The sequence below is a fragment of the Melanotaenia boesemani genome, chromosome 8 (genome assembly GCF_017639745.1).
Source record: "Melanotaenia boesemani isolate fMelBoe1 chromosome 8, fMelBoe1.pri, whole genome shotgun sequence".
Lineage (NCBI taxonomy): Eukaryota > Metazoa > Chordata > Actinopteri > Atheriniformes > Melanotaeniidae > Melanotaenia > Melanotaenia boesemani.
Window position 1 is genome coordinate 29,189,467 of NC_055689.1, and position 12,410 is coordinate 29,201,876.

The 12,410-nt window shown below is 40.1% G+C and overlaps 1 protein-coding gene across 7 annotated transcripts in view; it reads right to left on the reverse strand.

The window, feature by feature from the left end:
- Positions 1-12,410, reverse strand: part of pard3ab (par-3 family cell polarity regulator alpha, b) — a 274,947-nt gene that overhangs the window by 129,724 nt on the left and 132,813 nt on the right. For all 7 annotated transcript variants that reach the window (XM_041991993.1, XM_041991992.1, XM_041991995.1 and 4 more), the window contains exons 7-10: positions 9,584-9,667; positions 7,207-7,332; positions 5,250-5,647; positions 1,351-1,490 (exon numbers count right to left, since the gene is read on the reverse strand). In XM_041991993.1, coding sequence (XP_041847927.1) covers positions 1,351-1,490; positions 5,250-5,647; positions 7,207-7,332; positions 9,584-9,667 — 748 coding nt within the window. The remainder of the gene's footprint in view (positions 1-1,350; positions 1,491-5,249; positions 5,648-7,206; positions 7,333-9,583; positions 9,668-12,410) is intronic.

The window sequence follows — 12,410 nt, forward strand, 5'->3', positions numbered from 1 at the left end:
CTTTTCTCGCCGCCCTCGGAGAGAAAACTGATTTCTCTATTCTTGCAGAAGTTACAGTAAACTTAGTTGACTATAATCTTTGAATTTCTGAAGTCTTATTAACACCTTGGTAAACTAACACATCTATTAATCTGTAATGGATTTAACTCAGTAGCCCATTGTTGTCGTCTGATGTCTTCTGTAACTGTAACATGACCTTTATTTCTTAAATTTTCTTGCAATCAATTGTTGATCTTGGATTAATGGTTCATTTATTTCTCTAATTAGTTACGTAGCATCTCACCCTTTAGCTCATGATATAACGTTAGCTTTAGCATCCTTTTTGTCTTAAAAAAATTTGTCTTAAATCTTGTTTTCACCAGTGATAATAGCTCCGCAAAACTTACGAAACGCCTTGTTTTGCTTTACATCAGGTATAAATGCATCCATGTCAGCTCTTCTCTTTCTCCCAGGAGTTGACATTTTGTTGCATTAGCTTCATGCGACCACATCAGAGCTAACTGCATCGTCTAAGAGCAACTTTGAGATTGGATCTCTTCCAACTCGTTCCACCTTTCCACACAAATAAATTAGGTCTTAATAATGCTGGGTGTTTCTTCATCTTATTTTCTTCGTCTTTATTTAGGTATCGTCTTGTTCTTTTCTAGGAAAAAAAGAAGCTGTTCATGAGAACTGTTAGTCAAAAGGAATTAATACTGTCGGACAATTTGGATCAATAAACTGACCAATCAGAGTATTTTGACCTTCTAAAGAAGCACTGGCTAAAATGTAGCTCTCAGACAGACAGAAACTAACACTTTATTTATTTTTAAACAAGGAAGCGTGAAGCCTATTCCAGTAAATATCTATAAATAAAAGCAATGCTGTAGATGAGCGTGATTTGGACCCTTTAATTTACTTATGACTGGAAAAAGAAAACAACAAAAAATCCAGCAAAGCTTCAGACTTTTCGAATCAAAGCTACCAGATATTCATTTTCTAACTTGATTTCCGCTGGGTAACTTGTCACTTCGGCAGCAGTTCAAAGTTGTAATATGAGGAAAAAGCTGAATTTATAGCTGCATAGTGTAATCCTTTATGCAAATGACTTGCAATATGAAATGACGCAACTTCAAAAGCTGGTCTGTTCTTGTCGCACAAGGGTTTCAAAACATGCTCTTTGATTTCAGAGCAGGGTGCATAATTTCCACATCAAACCCGTTACCTGAGATTAATTAGTTACACTTTAAATTAAACAGATGGCAGGAATGTTTGACAGATATGTGTTTGAGCTTGTAAAGTCTTCGGAGAGTAACATATTTTATATTAAGACTTGCTGATTGGAATCAAAGTGCTTGTTCACTTTCTCACCTCCAACAACCGGTCCCCTGCCTTCAGGCGACCATCTTGGATGGCAGCTCCTCGAGGCAGAATGTTCTTCACGTAGATGGGTGCTGAGCCCCCGATGGGAACGTCACGTGATGTTATACTGAAGCCGAGTCCCTCTGGGCCTGCAGCAAAAGAAGCAACGACAGAAGGTTTAATGATGTGATCTGGTTTTTATCTTGAGGCATAAGCAGCAGCTCCTATATTCTCTTCTCATCCCTATAACTCAGGCCGCTGAGAATATTTTTATATTCAGCTGGCGCACTTCCCATGGATCTGCTGTAAGACATGGCAAAAATAATGGTCAATGAGTAGGGAGACATCTGGCTCAGAGAGAGGAAGATTGTTTAATTAGGAGAACATAAATAGATATGAGGCATAGAGATTCCAGTAACATGCAGCTGGTTGATTATATCGCATGTTTGCTTTACAGGAAGTAATCAGTAACATGCCATGATGTTTTGTTTTTTTTTTTTTAAAAAAGGAGAAATGTATATTTTTGTAAAATCTTAAAAAAATCTGTGCAGACAAGCTAATGGATTTTAGGGGATAGTCTCTGATACCAAGAGGGGAACTTTGCTTATTAGGTGCACCAATTTGACTGAAATTACTATATAAACATTAACTGAACTAATTATTTGCTTGTACACAACCTGCAGGTTGACCTTATTCTAACAGTGCAAAAAGCAACTTCATGCAGGATTTTCCTTCCTTTCCTTTCATGCATAGTGTCTACTACAGTGGACATCTATTTAAAGGCTTTTTTCTAGTATATTCATGGGTAATGATGGTATATTAGCAAATTATCCACTTCTGTGGATATGAGTGAGTCATCATATACGCTGCTACCCACTGAAGAATAAAAAACATTTAATATATTAACATACTTTAGTGAGTAACAGGACAAGAAAAAATATTAAATATTTATATTATATAAATATGACAGCATATTTTAGAAATACTTTTTATAAAATAGAAAACTGACTATACATGTCTGTACAAGTAAAATATTGTCTCTGGAAAAAAATATGGCACTTTTTTTTTAATAATGAATGTTGATATTAAACAGTTTCAATTAACCGAATGAAGTATTTTCCTCAAGATTAAAAGAAAAAAAATACTTCCATCACACCTGTATCTGGAAACAAGTGTAAAATACAATAAAATTAAATTAAATTCAAATTTAATTCAACTCAGTTAAAACAACAATAAAAAAATGTAAAACAGCTTCCTTTATAACAGGGTTGAAACCAGTTTGCTCAGTTTTTTTTTCTATATTTTGTCCTTATTTACAGTGCAGTCGCCTCATTGTAATGCCTCTAAAGACATACGTTTGTATAAAAAGAATCCCTTTAACCCAGTTTAACTAAAAGTTTGTCCTCTAAATGAGTGAGCTCATTAAACAAATTGTGCATGATCAATATGATTGGCACACCGTATATTGATCTTCTGGCCGTTTCTAGCTGGATGTACTCTGCGCCATGTTTTTTTCCGGCTACTTCTGAGTCACTAGATGCTGTGGTTTAATCTATCTGCTTAGTTATTAGTGGATCAATTCATGTCAGGCATACATGCGAGGATGCAAGCACTCATGCAACAAGAAAATCAATTCATTAACAGGAAATAAATCAAAATTCAAAGTCAATTTGTAATAATTTAAAATAAAAAATGTTTTTTTAATCATTGATGTTGAGCATTATACCAACATAAACAGCCTCGTGAAAGAGGTTTTTCCTGAAGTGACTTCTTCAGCTAAGAAGTGATTAAACTTGAAGTTTCAAACTTATGGAGACAACTTCAGGTGTTTTGTAGCCTTCAGCCACACAAATCCTTAGATATTGATGAGTCTTCGCTTACAGATCTATGTCTGTCTGCACGACTGAGATTTGACATTTTTTCTTAAGCCATCTACCTTCTTAAAGATGCACCATTATGAACCATTAGGAATACAGCAGTTTGTCTCTCCTAATGTCCATTTTACATTTAAGTTAATGCAGGAAATCAATTATCAGCTCAAGTAGATTTATAGTAAATAATTCAAGTAGGATATATTGCAATAGAGGACAACCACATGCTTTTCAAGTCTGAAGATGAGATAATTACATGCAGCTACATTGTCCGAAGCAAGAAGTTCAACCTGGATTTTTTTCTACTTTTGCTTGAAATGTGTTTAAAGCCCAAAACTAAAGGACAACCTGCTCCCCTAACACACTGACACAGTAGTTGTGTGGGTGGTAACTAAGGTGCACTTGGTCTGTTCATCTTTACAGAAGCTTTGCATTGGACCAGATCTTACAACATGAGAATTTAGGTCAAGTGCTTCATAAAGAAATGGTTTTAACACGCGTGTGTCTGTGTGTGGAAGGCTGTCAAAAAAAATTAATAAGAGAACAAAAAGAAGCGCCCTTGCAGTAGAGTACTGGCCTTAATCCCTCCTGCCTGTTTAACTGAGCTGATGCAAAGAATTGCAGAGCACTCAGCCATTCTGTTTCACATCCTCACACTAATCCCCCACATTGATGAGGCAATCAACTTCCCGCAGGCAGTGGAGGTGCGTTATTACACTCACCGGTAAATGTGTGCAGAGTTCCTGTTTTTAAACAAGGAGGAGGATCTTTAAAACTGCCATTACCTTGATTAAGACACACCTATGCAATTTCCTGTGCAGAATAAGATTCTTTGATTGATTTTGATACTTGATTTGTGAGGAGACCAGTGTCTGATTCCAGCACACAAACAATGCGGGAGTTTAATCTGTGCTCAAAGCTGTAGGCTTAAGTTGGTCCTCAAAACAAAACAGAGGAGCCAAACTGGCTTTTGGGGATTGTTGCTAATCCCTGTGGGATTCTGCTCCAACAACAGCAAATATAACATGGAGTGAGGAAAGATAGCATCATTGACTTTGGACGCAACAGATCTTCATGCTTATTGTGCAGTATTTCTCTGGGTGCTGTAACCAAGCAAGCAGACAAGACTGAGAATAAAAACTCTCTCAGATGAATGAGTGGAAGCAACCAACAGCTGGGTATTTTTATGTTTTATGTTCTGGACTGATTCCAATCCCAAGAGAGGACAGATTTGGGGGAAAATTTCAATGGGCATATGGTGCAGCCCTGTCAGACTCTTTGCAGTGGCATTTGACAGTAACACAGAGACCAGCGGCTGCTTAGCAACAAGCTCTCTGGCCCTGAGACCTGGCAGCAACACCTGGAGTCCTGTTGGCAGAGCTTTGTGCCACCTGTGCCAGCTGTCACTCAAAGCCTTTACAGAGGAGAACTTCCCCAAAATTTCAGCCCTAATGTCGCCTGCTGCTTCATATTTTGAATTCTTTAGGTTGCGTTTAGTTTTATCGCCTGCTGCTCAATTCTCACCTCACATTGGAAAATATGAATCATCCCTCTCACTGCAGAGCATAAAGCAAGGCTTACACAACCCCTCTGGAAGTTGATGTAATACATCATGAGAAATCCTTTTTAGTTTTGTTTTTACAAAACAATAGTAAAGTCAATTTCCTGAGTTTTTTTTCTTTCTTTTTTTATTATTGTATTTTTCTGGCTTTAAAAATGTTTCCAGAGTCTGATGGTTATGTTTTTATTCAGATGGAATCTTGTGGTTCATTGAAAGTCAAAGTAAGGAGTAGTGGGAAAAGACAGTAAAAAAGTGCAACTATTGTCAGTTGAAGGAGAAAAAGAGGTGAAAGCCTCCCTCTCCTTATAGCACACACACACACACACACAAAAAACTGACACTAAATTGTAGCTGCTGCTGTGTGTTAAAAGTTAATTTCCTAGAGGTAAGCATAAGGAATTCACCTGGAGAGCATCCCCCTGTGCACTAAGGTAACTTTGTATTTATGGGTGTGAGTATTTCTACATCCACCTCACCTTTCTTAAGCTGGATGTTGAGCTTCCTTCCTACTTTCTTCGTATACCCCGGCGTCGGGGTAGAGTTCAGCCCCCTCTGAGGCGAGTGGACGTGTCCTGTCGGAGGCTTGGCTGCAGAGACAGCGGGGTGGGTCAGAGGCGGGTAGCTGTCTTTTGGATCCGGGTGAGGATGGGAGTGCGAGTGTACTTGAGAACCATGGCGGGACATCCTTTGGGGGTTGTGTTCAATGCCAGAAACCATGCTGCCGGTCACAGAGTCGGGACTGAAGCGGCCTGAGGAGTACGAAGGGTTCCTCTCGGCGTGGGACAGCTGCTCGTAGTGGGCCTTCATGGACGAGGGCACCACGTGGAACATGATGACAGGAGAACGCATGGCTTGACGGAACATATTCTGAGCTCTGAGATGAGACAGAAAGAGAACGGGAAGAGTGAAAGCCACTTATTAGACTGATTACAGCCTTACATGTCACACTTATCCAGTCAGAATCACACACAGTAAACTCATAACTGCCTGTACAATCTTGTTTAGTGGAGCACTCCACCTACCAGATGTCCATCTTCACCCACCTGAACATCCTGACATGTTAATTAACACTTATTGTCAGCGCCAGCAGCTCTAAAATGAGACTGAACCCTCACCAGCAGCTCCATCACATAATCCCCTCATTTGGCTGCAGAAGAAGGAGACCTATCCGCCATCTAGTTCCCAGAAAATCCTCTTTTAAAGCCCCTTCGCAGTGAGCTCATATACAGTAGGTGTGAGTGAAAACTTATGTTGACTGTCAGCACCCTGTGAAAGCAAAGCCTTGTTAGCACCACCTGTTTCAATGAGGCACACTTGTCTTCGAACTGCTCCAACAGCTGAACCGACATTTGGAGGAAAGTTCAAATGCTGAAACTTGGACCTCTAAAGAATTTCTTTGGCTTACTTTCCCAGCCACTAACAACGCTCCCTGAGGACCGTCTCGTCACGCCATCTTTACAATTTCAGGCTTCAGAGAGAGACAGACGAGATGTAATCTCCACTTCTATAAAAATACTACTTTAATAAGAACAACTGTTGGACTGATGCTCTTGTTACGAGACCATAGATGAGAGATTTATTCCCACTCATCACATAACTTGTGTCCCTCAGCAGCAGAAGCTGGTTACAGAGATTTCAGCCTCTGTAGAAAATGACTCCTTTGAAAGCCAGTTTTTTAGATTTTCTAAATTATGCTACTGACAGGGATGAGACAATAATCTATAAGTCTCAACTAAATTCTGTTCTGACGGATACCTGTAATTATGGATGTTTTATTTGTTTTACTCTGTTTCTGGATATTTTGCAATAAACTGCAGCATATCCAGCGATGGTTGAATCCTGTGGGAGAACAATGCATCATCATTATGCCTCCGTACGTGGCCACATGTGGGTGGTACTTTGCATAATTGCTATCTCACATATTGTCCATCACTCTATTCTACATTGCATTTAAACAAAACATGCATGTAATGAATCTGTCAGCATTTACACTGTAAGAGACACATCAAATCACTTGTATGCATCATTTGGTATCGGGAAAATGTGTGGGAGGGTAAGGCAAGGAATGAAAGCACAAGACATAAGTAGCACCCAAAAAGCAGAAGCTGGGGATTTTAGGAGCCCAATTCACATCCCTTTCTAAAGAAGGAAGGACAAAGGTGTGAGAACAGGAGTCTAGTAGAGTCGTTAGTGAAACACGGGGGAATAAGAGCTGAGAGGATTGCAGGAACTGCATCAGCAATTGAGGCTGTGACCTACAGGAATTAAACAGGGAAAAGTTAGCTTAGCACAGGGACCGGCATCAGAGAAGCAGAGAGTAGGATTAAAACGAGAGAACGTATAAAGGATCAGTTTGGGATTGTAGATATAAAAAGGTGGAAGAGATCCAGTGAAGCCAATCACAGAGGACGGCTTAGGGAGCTGCAGCCTTACTGTTCAAATCGGATGTTTCGTAGGTCTCCGTTATTGATACGGACGATACAGTCGTTCTCCTGGAACAGGCCCTGCTGCTCAGCCTTCCCGCCCCTTTCCAGACGCTTGACCAGCAAGCCAAGAGTCCTGTAATGTTCAAAACTTCATGTCAGGCAGACGCAGAGGGTGGAGCACAGACACATCTAAGATGGAAATTATTGTGACTTTGTGTAGAGATAAACTTACAAGTTACAAGTTGAAAAGGACAGATCAGACTTTATGCACCAAGTAAAAACTCACCTTTGTATTCACCATAATTTAATAACTTCTAAACATGTTCATGCTATGTAGCATTTTTTATTTTAAAGCCCCACTGCTGAACTTTCACTTCCTCGCTTGCCTCGGTCAGGCATTAAGGGGTTAATCCTTGTCTCTGTGTCATCACACAACACTACATAATTCCACAGCGTGGGCATTTACATCATTACTCTAGAAATAAGGCTTTTTGAGAGGAAGAGAGCGGTCACATTGCATAGCGGGGCTCAGAAGACTCAGTGTGGGAGGCGATATCAACAAAGACTCTACACTAGTTCTGCTGAAGTTTGCATTAATTCATGGATTCATGGTGGGGTGTTCAGGAGACACAAAGAAACAAGCAGTGTTAAAGATGGATGGCAGTCGAGTTGGAGAGAAGCCGAGCTGAGCTGCAACAGCTGTCGCTCTGTAATCTACTGTGGCAAACTGGCTTATACCTCAACAAATAGCCACCACCAGAAGCTAACTTCACCTGAAGGGACACACAGCGGACTACAGACCAGAGATGAGGAAAAAATTCTACCAAACCTAATAGAGTCTTCTTCAGTGTATTCTCAGTAAATCAACTCTTCCTGAGGTAGCATGAGCAAGAAGGGAATCTGTGCTGATTTTAGGCTCTGGTACGTGCCCCGTGCCTAAGGCTTATAATTCAATATGAATGGGAATGTGATTACAGTGAGGGCGGAGAAGTTCAGGAGTTGAAAAAGTTCAGAAACAATTCCACTGATTGAATTTGAGTGAGAACACAATGTGATTTGCTGTGGGGAGGCCATTTCTCTGATGGAAGCTGGGTATCTTAATCTTAGTGCAACGGCCAAACTGACATTTCCCCAATAAACCAAAAGTGCATTATAAATGCGCTTTTAGGTTGATTAAGTCAGGTGCTGAAAAAGGAATATGATTTTGATTTTCCAAAACAGTGCAACACTGAGTTTGTAGTCTGTGATGATGTTTGAATCAAGCTCTCAGAGTTTGTGGAGCTGCAGCTGGGAGACAACAATAGGAACCATTTTTGTACAGATGTCATACTAAAGTTAGTCTAAAGTAGATTAATTTAAGATGCTATGTTTGAAAAAAACACTGAAATATGCTTAGGTTGTTTACCAAATTTTTATTGCAACTCCGAAGAGCCTCCAGACTTGGATCACAGTTTCCAAAAACGGCCTCTCTGGGTTTGTTTAAACCAGATGTGAAATTCCTGCAATTCCCTCACAGCTTTGTTCCACGTGTGCTTTGACTATGTTGGACAGATGTGTGTGTGTGTGTGTGTAACGTGCACTGCTCAGTGTATTCTTTGAACAATGGAAAATTGATGTGACAGAAGCCACAGAGAAATATGACGGTCACCTGAGAAGCCTAAACAACCATGATTGATCACTGTAAACTGGTTAATGGTTTCATGATGCTGTGGTTGAAACCTGTGTGTATTTGCATGGCATGAGCAATGAAGTGAATGCATACGGGCATCAGAGGGGAATGGCTGGCATGCAGGGGTGTGTGATGTGATGCAGCAAAGTTCTCTGTTCAAAGATGACCAAACCAACACAGTTTAACTTTTACTTCTTGATGGTGTTGTTTTTGTTACTCGTGTTCTTAGTTTGTCCTCCTATAGGTGTTCCAGATGATTGCTTTGTTTTCTTAGACCATATGTAGTCTGTTAAGTTTCTTTACAGGTGTAGTATTTCTGTTTTGGTTGTAAAGCTGTTGCTTCCTATATGTTGTATCTTTGTCTCATTTTTTCTTTTCCTCACTCTCTCCTCCTCTTTTCTCGCCCATATTCCCTCCTCTGTTTCCCCTTGTCAGGGTCAGCATTAACATGCAACTTAGCAATAACCAAAATAAAGAACAGTACTTATGTATCAAAGGGAGCCTTATGTCTACAAAACCTTATTTCCTTTATGCCCATAAAGCTCCCACAACATGGCAGCCAGACCATCATTCTGCTTGATATAATGCAGTACAGTACAAGAAAAACTGTTTAAACTCAGGAGACAGAGATTAAAGTATTTTTGGGTGTACTGAGCCCCTGTGGAAGCCATGTTCCTCTCCTTTATTCTCCTCCGCCTGCCCTGGATATTTTTACCTGCGGTCCCTGCCACTGAAAGGCACCACGTGGATTCCCAGGGGCCTGCCGTCGTTTGACACCTCCACCAGTTTGACAATGTCTCTGGGAGACGGAGACAGGTTGGTGACACAGAAACAAGGGGGTGAGACAGGTGGATGAGAGAGGGGGGGGGCACACCACGTGGGGGAAAAAATAAAAACATAAACATAATAAACAATATGATGGCAACGGAGTGATACAAATAAATAAAATCAGAAGACAAAAAGGTGCTGAAGGTGAAAAACCAAAATACAATAACACAGAGCAGCTCAGATAAATCATGTGAAGGATGACGTGGAACACTGAAGGTTTCAAATAAATCCTTAAACACAGATAAGATCTTCAGAGGGTTGGCAAACTGAAAAGACAACATGAGCTTGAACAGAAGGAAATGTAACTTTGCTCTTGAAGACATTTCCCTTCATATGAACGGCTTCTTCAGCTTCAACCCACGGGTGTTTCTCTTTATCTTTCAGGTCTGGTTTTGCTGGAGATTTTCTTCCTGTTAAAAGGAAATTTTTCCTCCCAACAGTCGCCTGCTGCACCATGAATGGGGGATTAACTTGAAAAGACGATTTGATGCAACCTGTTGCTTTCCTTGGCTTGACAATTAATCTTTATGACTAGGCTTTATATGAACACAATTATCATAAGCTAGCCGAATGTGAATTATATAATCACTTTAAATTGAATTACAGTAAACTGAATTGGATTAAAGTTGAACTGGACTGTGTCTTTGACTCTTGTGAAGTGGTGCTATAGAGAGCTGAACTGGTAGGGAGTTTAAAGCTTATATCTCACTCATATTCTGTATGTTTCAGGAGTGCTTAAAAAATCAGAAGGTTCTTCTTCAAACACAATATTCCTGATACACTTCAAACCAACTGGCTCACCTAAGGGATAAAACAACCAAACACAAGCTGCAGCAAAGAGTGGCGCCTTTTATATAAGGAAAACTAAATCACTTCACTACTGGAAAACACAGAGAAGCAGGTCCTCAGGCTTAAACTCTGCAGTCTGTCTACATCTCTAAGCAAAGGGATGCTGTTTGGATGATAGTGATGTCCACGGTCTGGACTGGAGAGACCGATAGTGTGAAAGAAGAGTATTTAAAAGAAAGAGTATTACCAATCTAACATTTTCACACATTGAGAACATGCTGACAATTTGGTCTGATCTTTCACAGCAGGACATTTTCTGCAGAAGCTTATTCACATCTGGAAATGTGAGCGAAGGGCTGCAGGAGAGCATCTGTCTAGAGCACAAAGGAGGCTAGATGTGAGTCATAAAAAACACTCCACAGTGTTTTCTTCACAACTTATTCAAAACAGCGAGTGTGGCTCCTTGATAACGATTGTTGTTATGAAATCAATACCACGTGTATCAGAACATATGTATAATAGCGAGGAGTGAGTGGAAAGCAGCAAACAGGTCGATAAAAAGGAAAATGAAGCAGCTGCATTTATGAGCATGTACGCTCATTCAGCTTGTTCAGTAAAAGCAATATTCACCACTACGTCCACACGTCTCATCTGCTCATGAGGTTATACAAGGGGGCTGGATGGAAAAACTCCACAAGATGTTTGGAGCAAATGTTAAAGACATTTGAATTTCCAAACACATTTCTTTCAGAACATCTCCCAGACATGCCCTTCTCTTCCTTGCATCATGGACAAAACAAGGGGAAGGGAAACCTGTATAACTTCAATGACTTGCAAGGCTTTAATATCCCAACTCGGGGGTTAGTGATTTCCAACTTGTGGTAATAATGCCAAACTTATGTGGTGACAATTTACCAAACTGTTTGCCAAGAGCTAGAAAAATGAAGAAGAAGAACGACTCACAGTAGCTAGGCTCTGGTAGGAAATATTTGCTGCTATTATAGAAAACCCTTTCAGAAAATAAATGAAGTCAGGGTTCAGTTAAACCTCAGCCAGGAAAAGTTGATATACCATAAGTCGACCATGACTATGCACAGTCATTTGAGAGTGAAGCATCCAACAGAAGATCCATCCACAAATCAGGAGTCAACAGCTAGCTTTTATATTAATGTTAGACACGAAGAGCAAATAGTGAATTTTACCTCAAAGATGAAAGCTAAAGACAGACTTCCATCAGTTTTGTTAAAGGTTTTCAGAGTTTAATGAAAGCCTGAGTTTGCAGTCCCATCAAGAAAAATCATCAGCATCTTACACTAAAGAAACTATAAGATGATACAGTCAGTGATCTGAGCACTAGGAGAGCGCTGAAAAGCCTCTCACCACAGATTCATGGGCAGAGCTTACAAAAGAGTCATATGTAAACGTCACACGTCATTACACACTGAAGTGGAAAATGCACAGTGCTGTTCTGCAGAGTAAAGCCACAGCAGAGAGACATACAGCAGAAAAACTTGTGTGGTATTGCCCCTGAACACTGGGGACTAAATGGGAGAAGTAACAGCATGTAAACATGACGTTAGCAACATGGTGTTCGCCAACACCCCAGATCAACTCTGCATGATATATTTAGAAGTCAAGAAGCCTTTTGGATGAGAGATTTAACATCATTAAAATAGCAAGAAGTCTAGTCACCTTCTCTTCAAGCACATGGGATTACCCTGAACTGGATGATTAAAAACTCTACACCGATACACATGCAGACGGATTTATCTGCAAAATTCTGAGAACTTTTGGAAATTAAATTTAGGATAGTGCTTAAAACATGTTGATAATAAGTGCACATTTTAAATTTACCTCTACCGCTGAAACTGCTGCATGAAAGTAAATAAATGTGGGTTTTTTTAGACTTAGTGGAGATGTAGAGG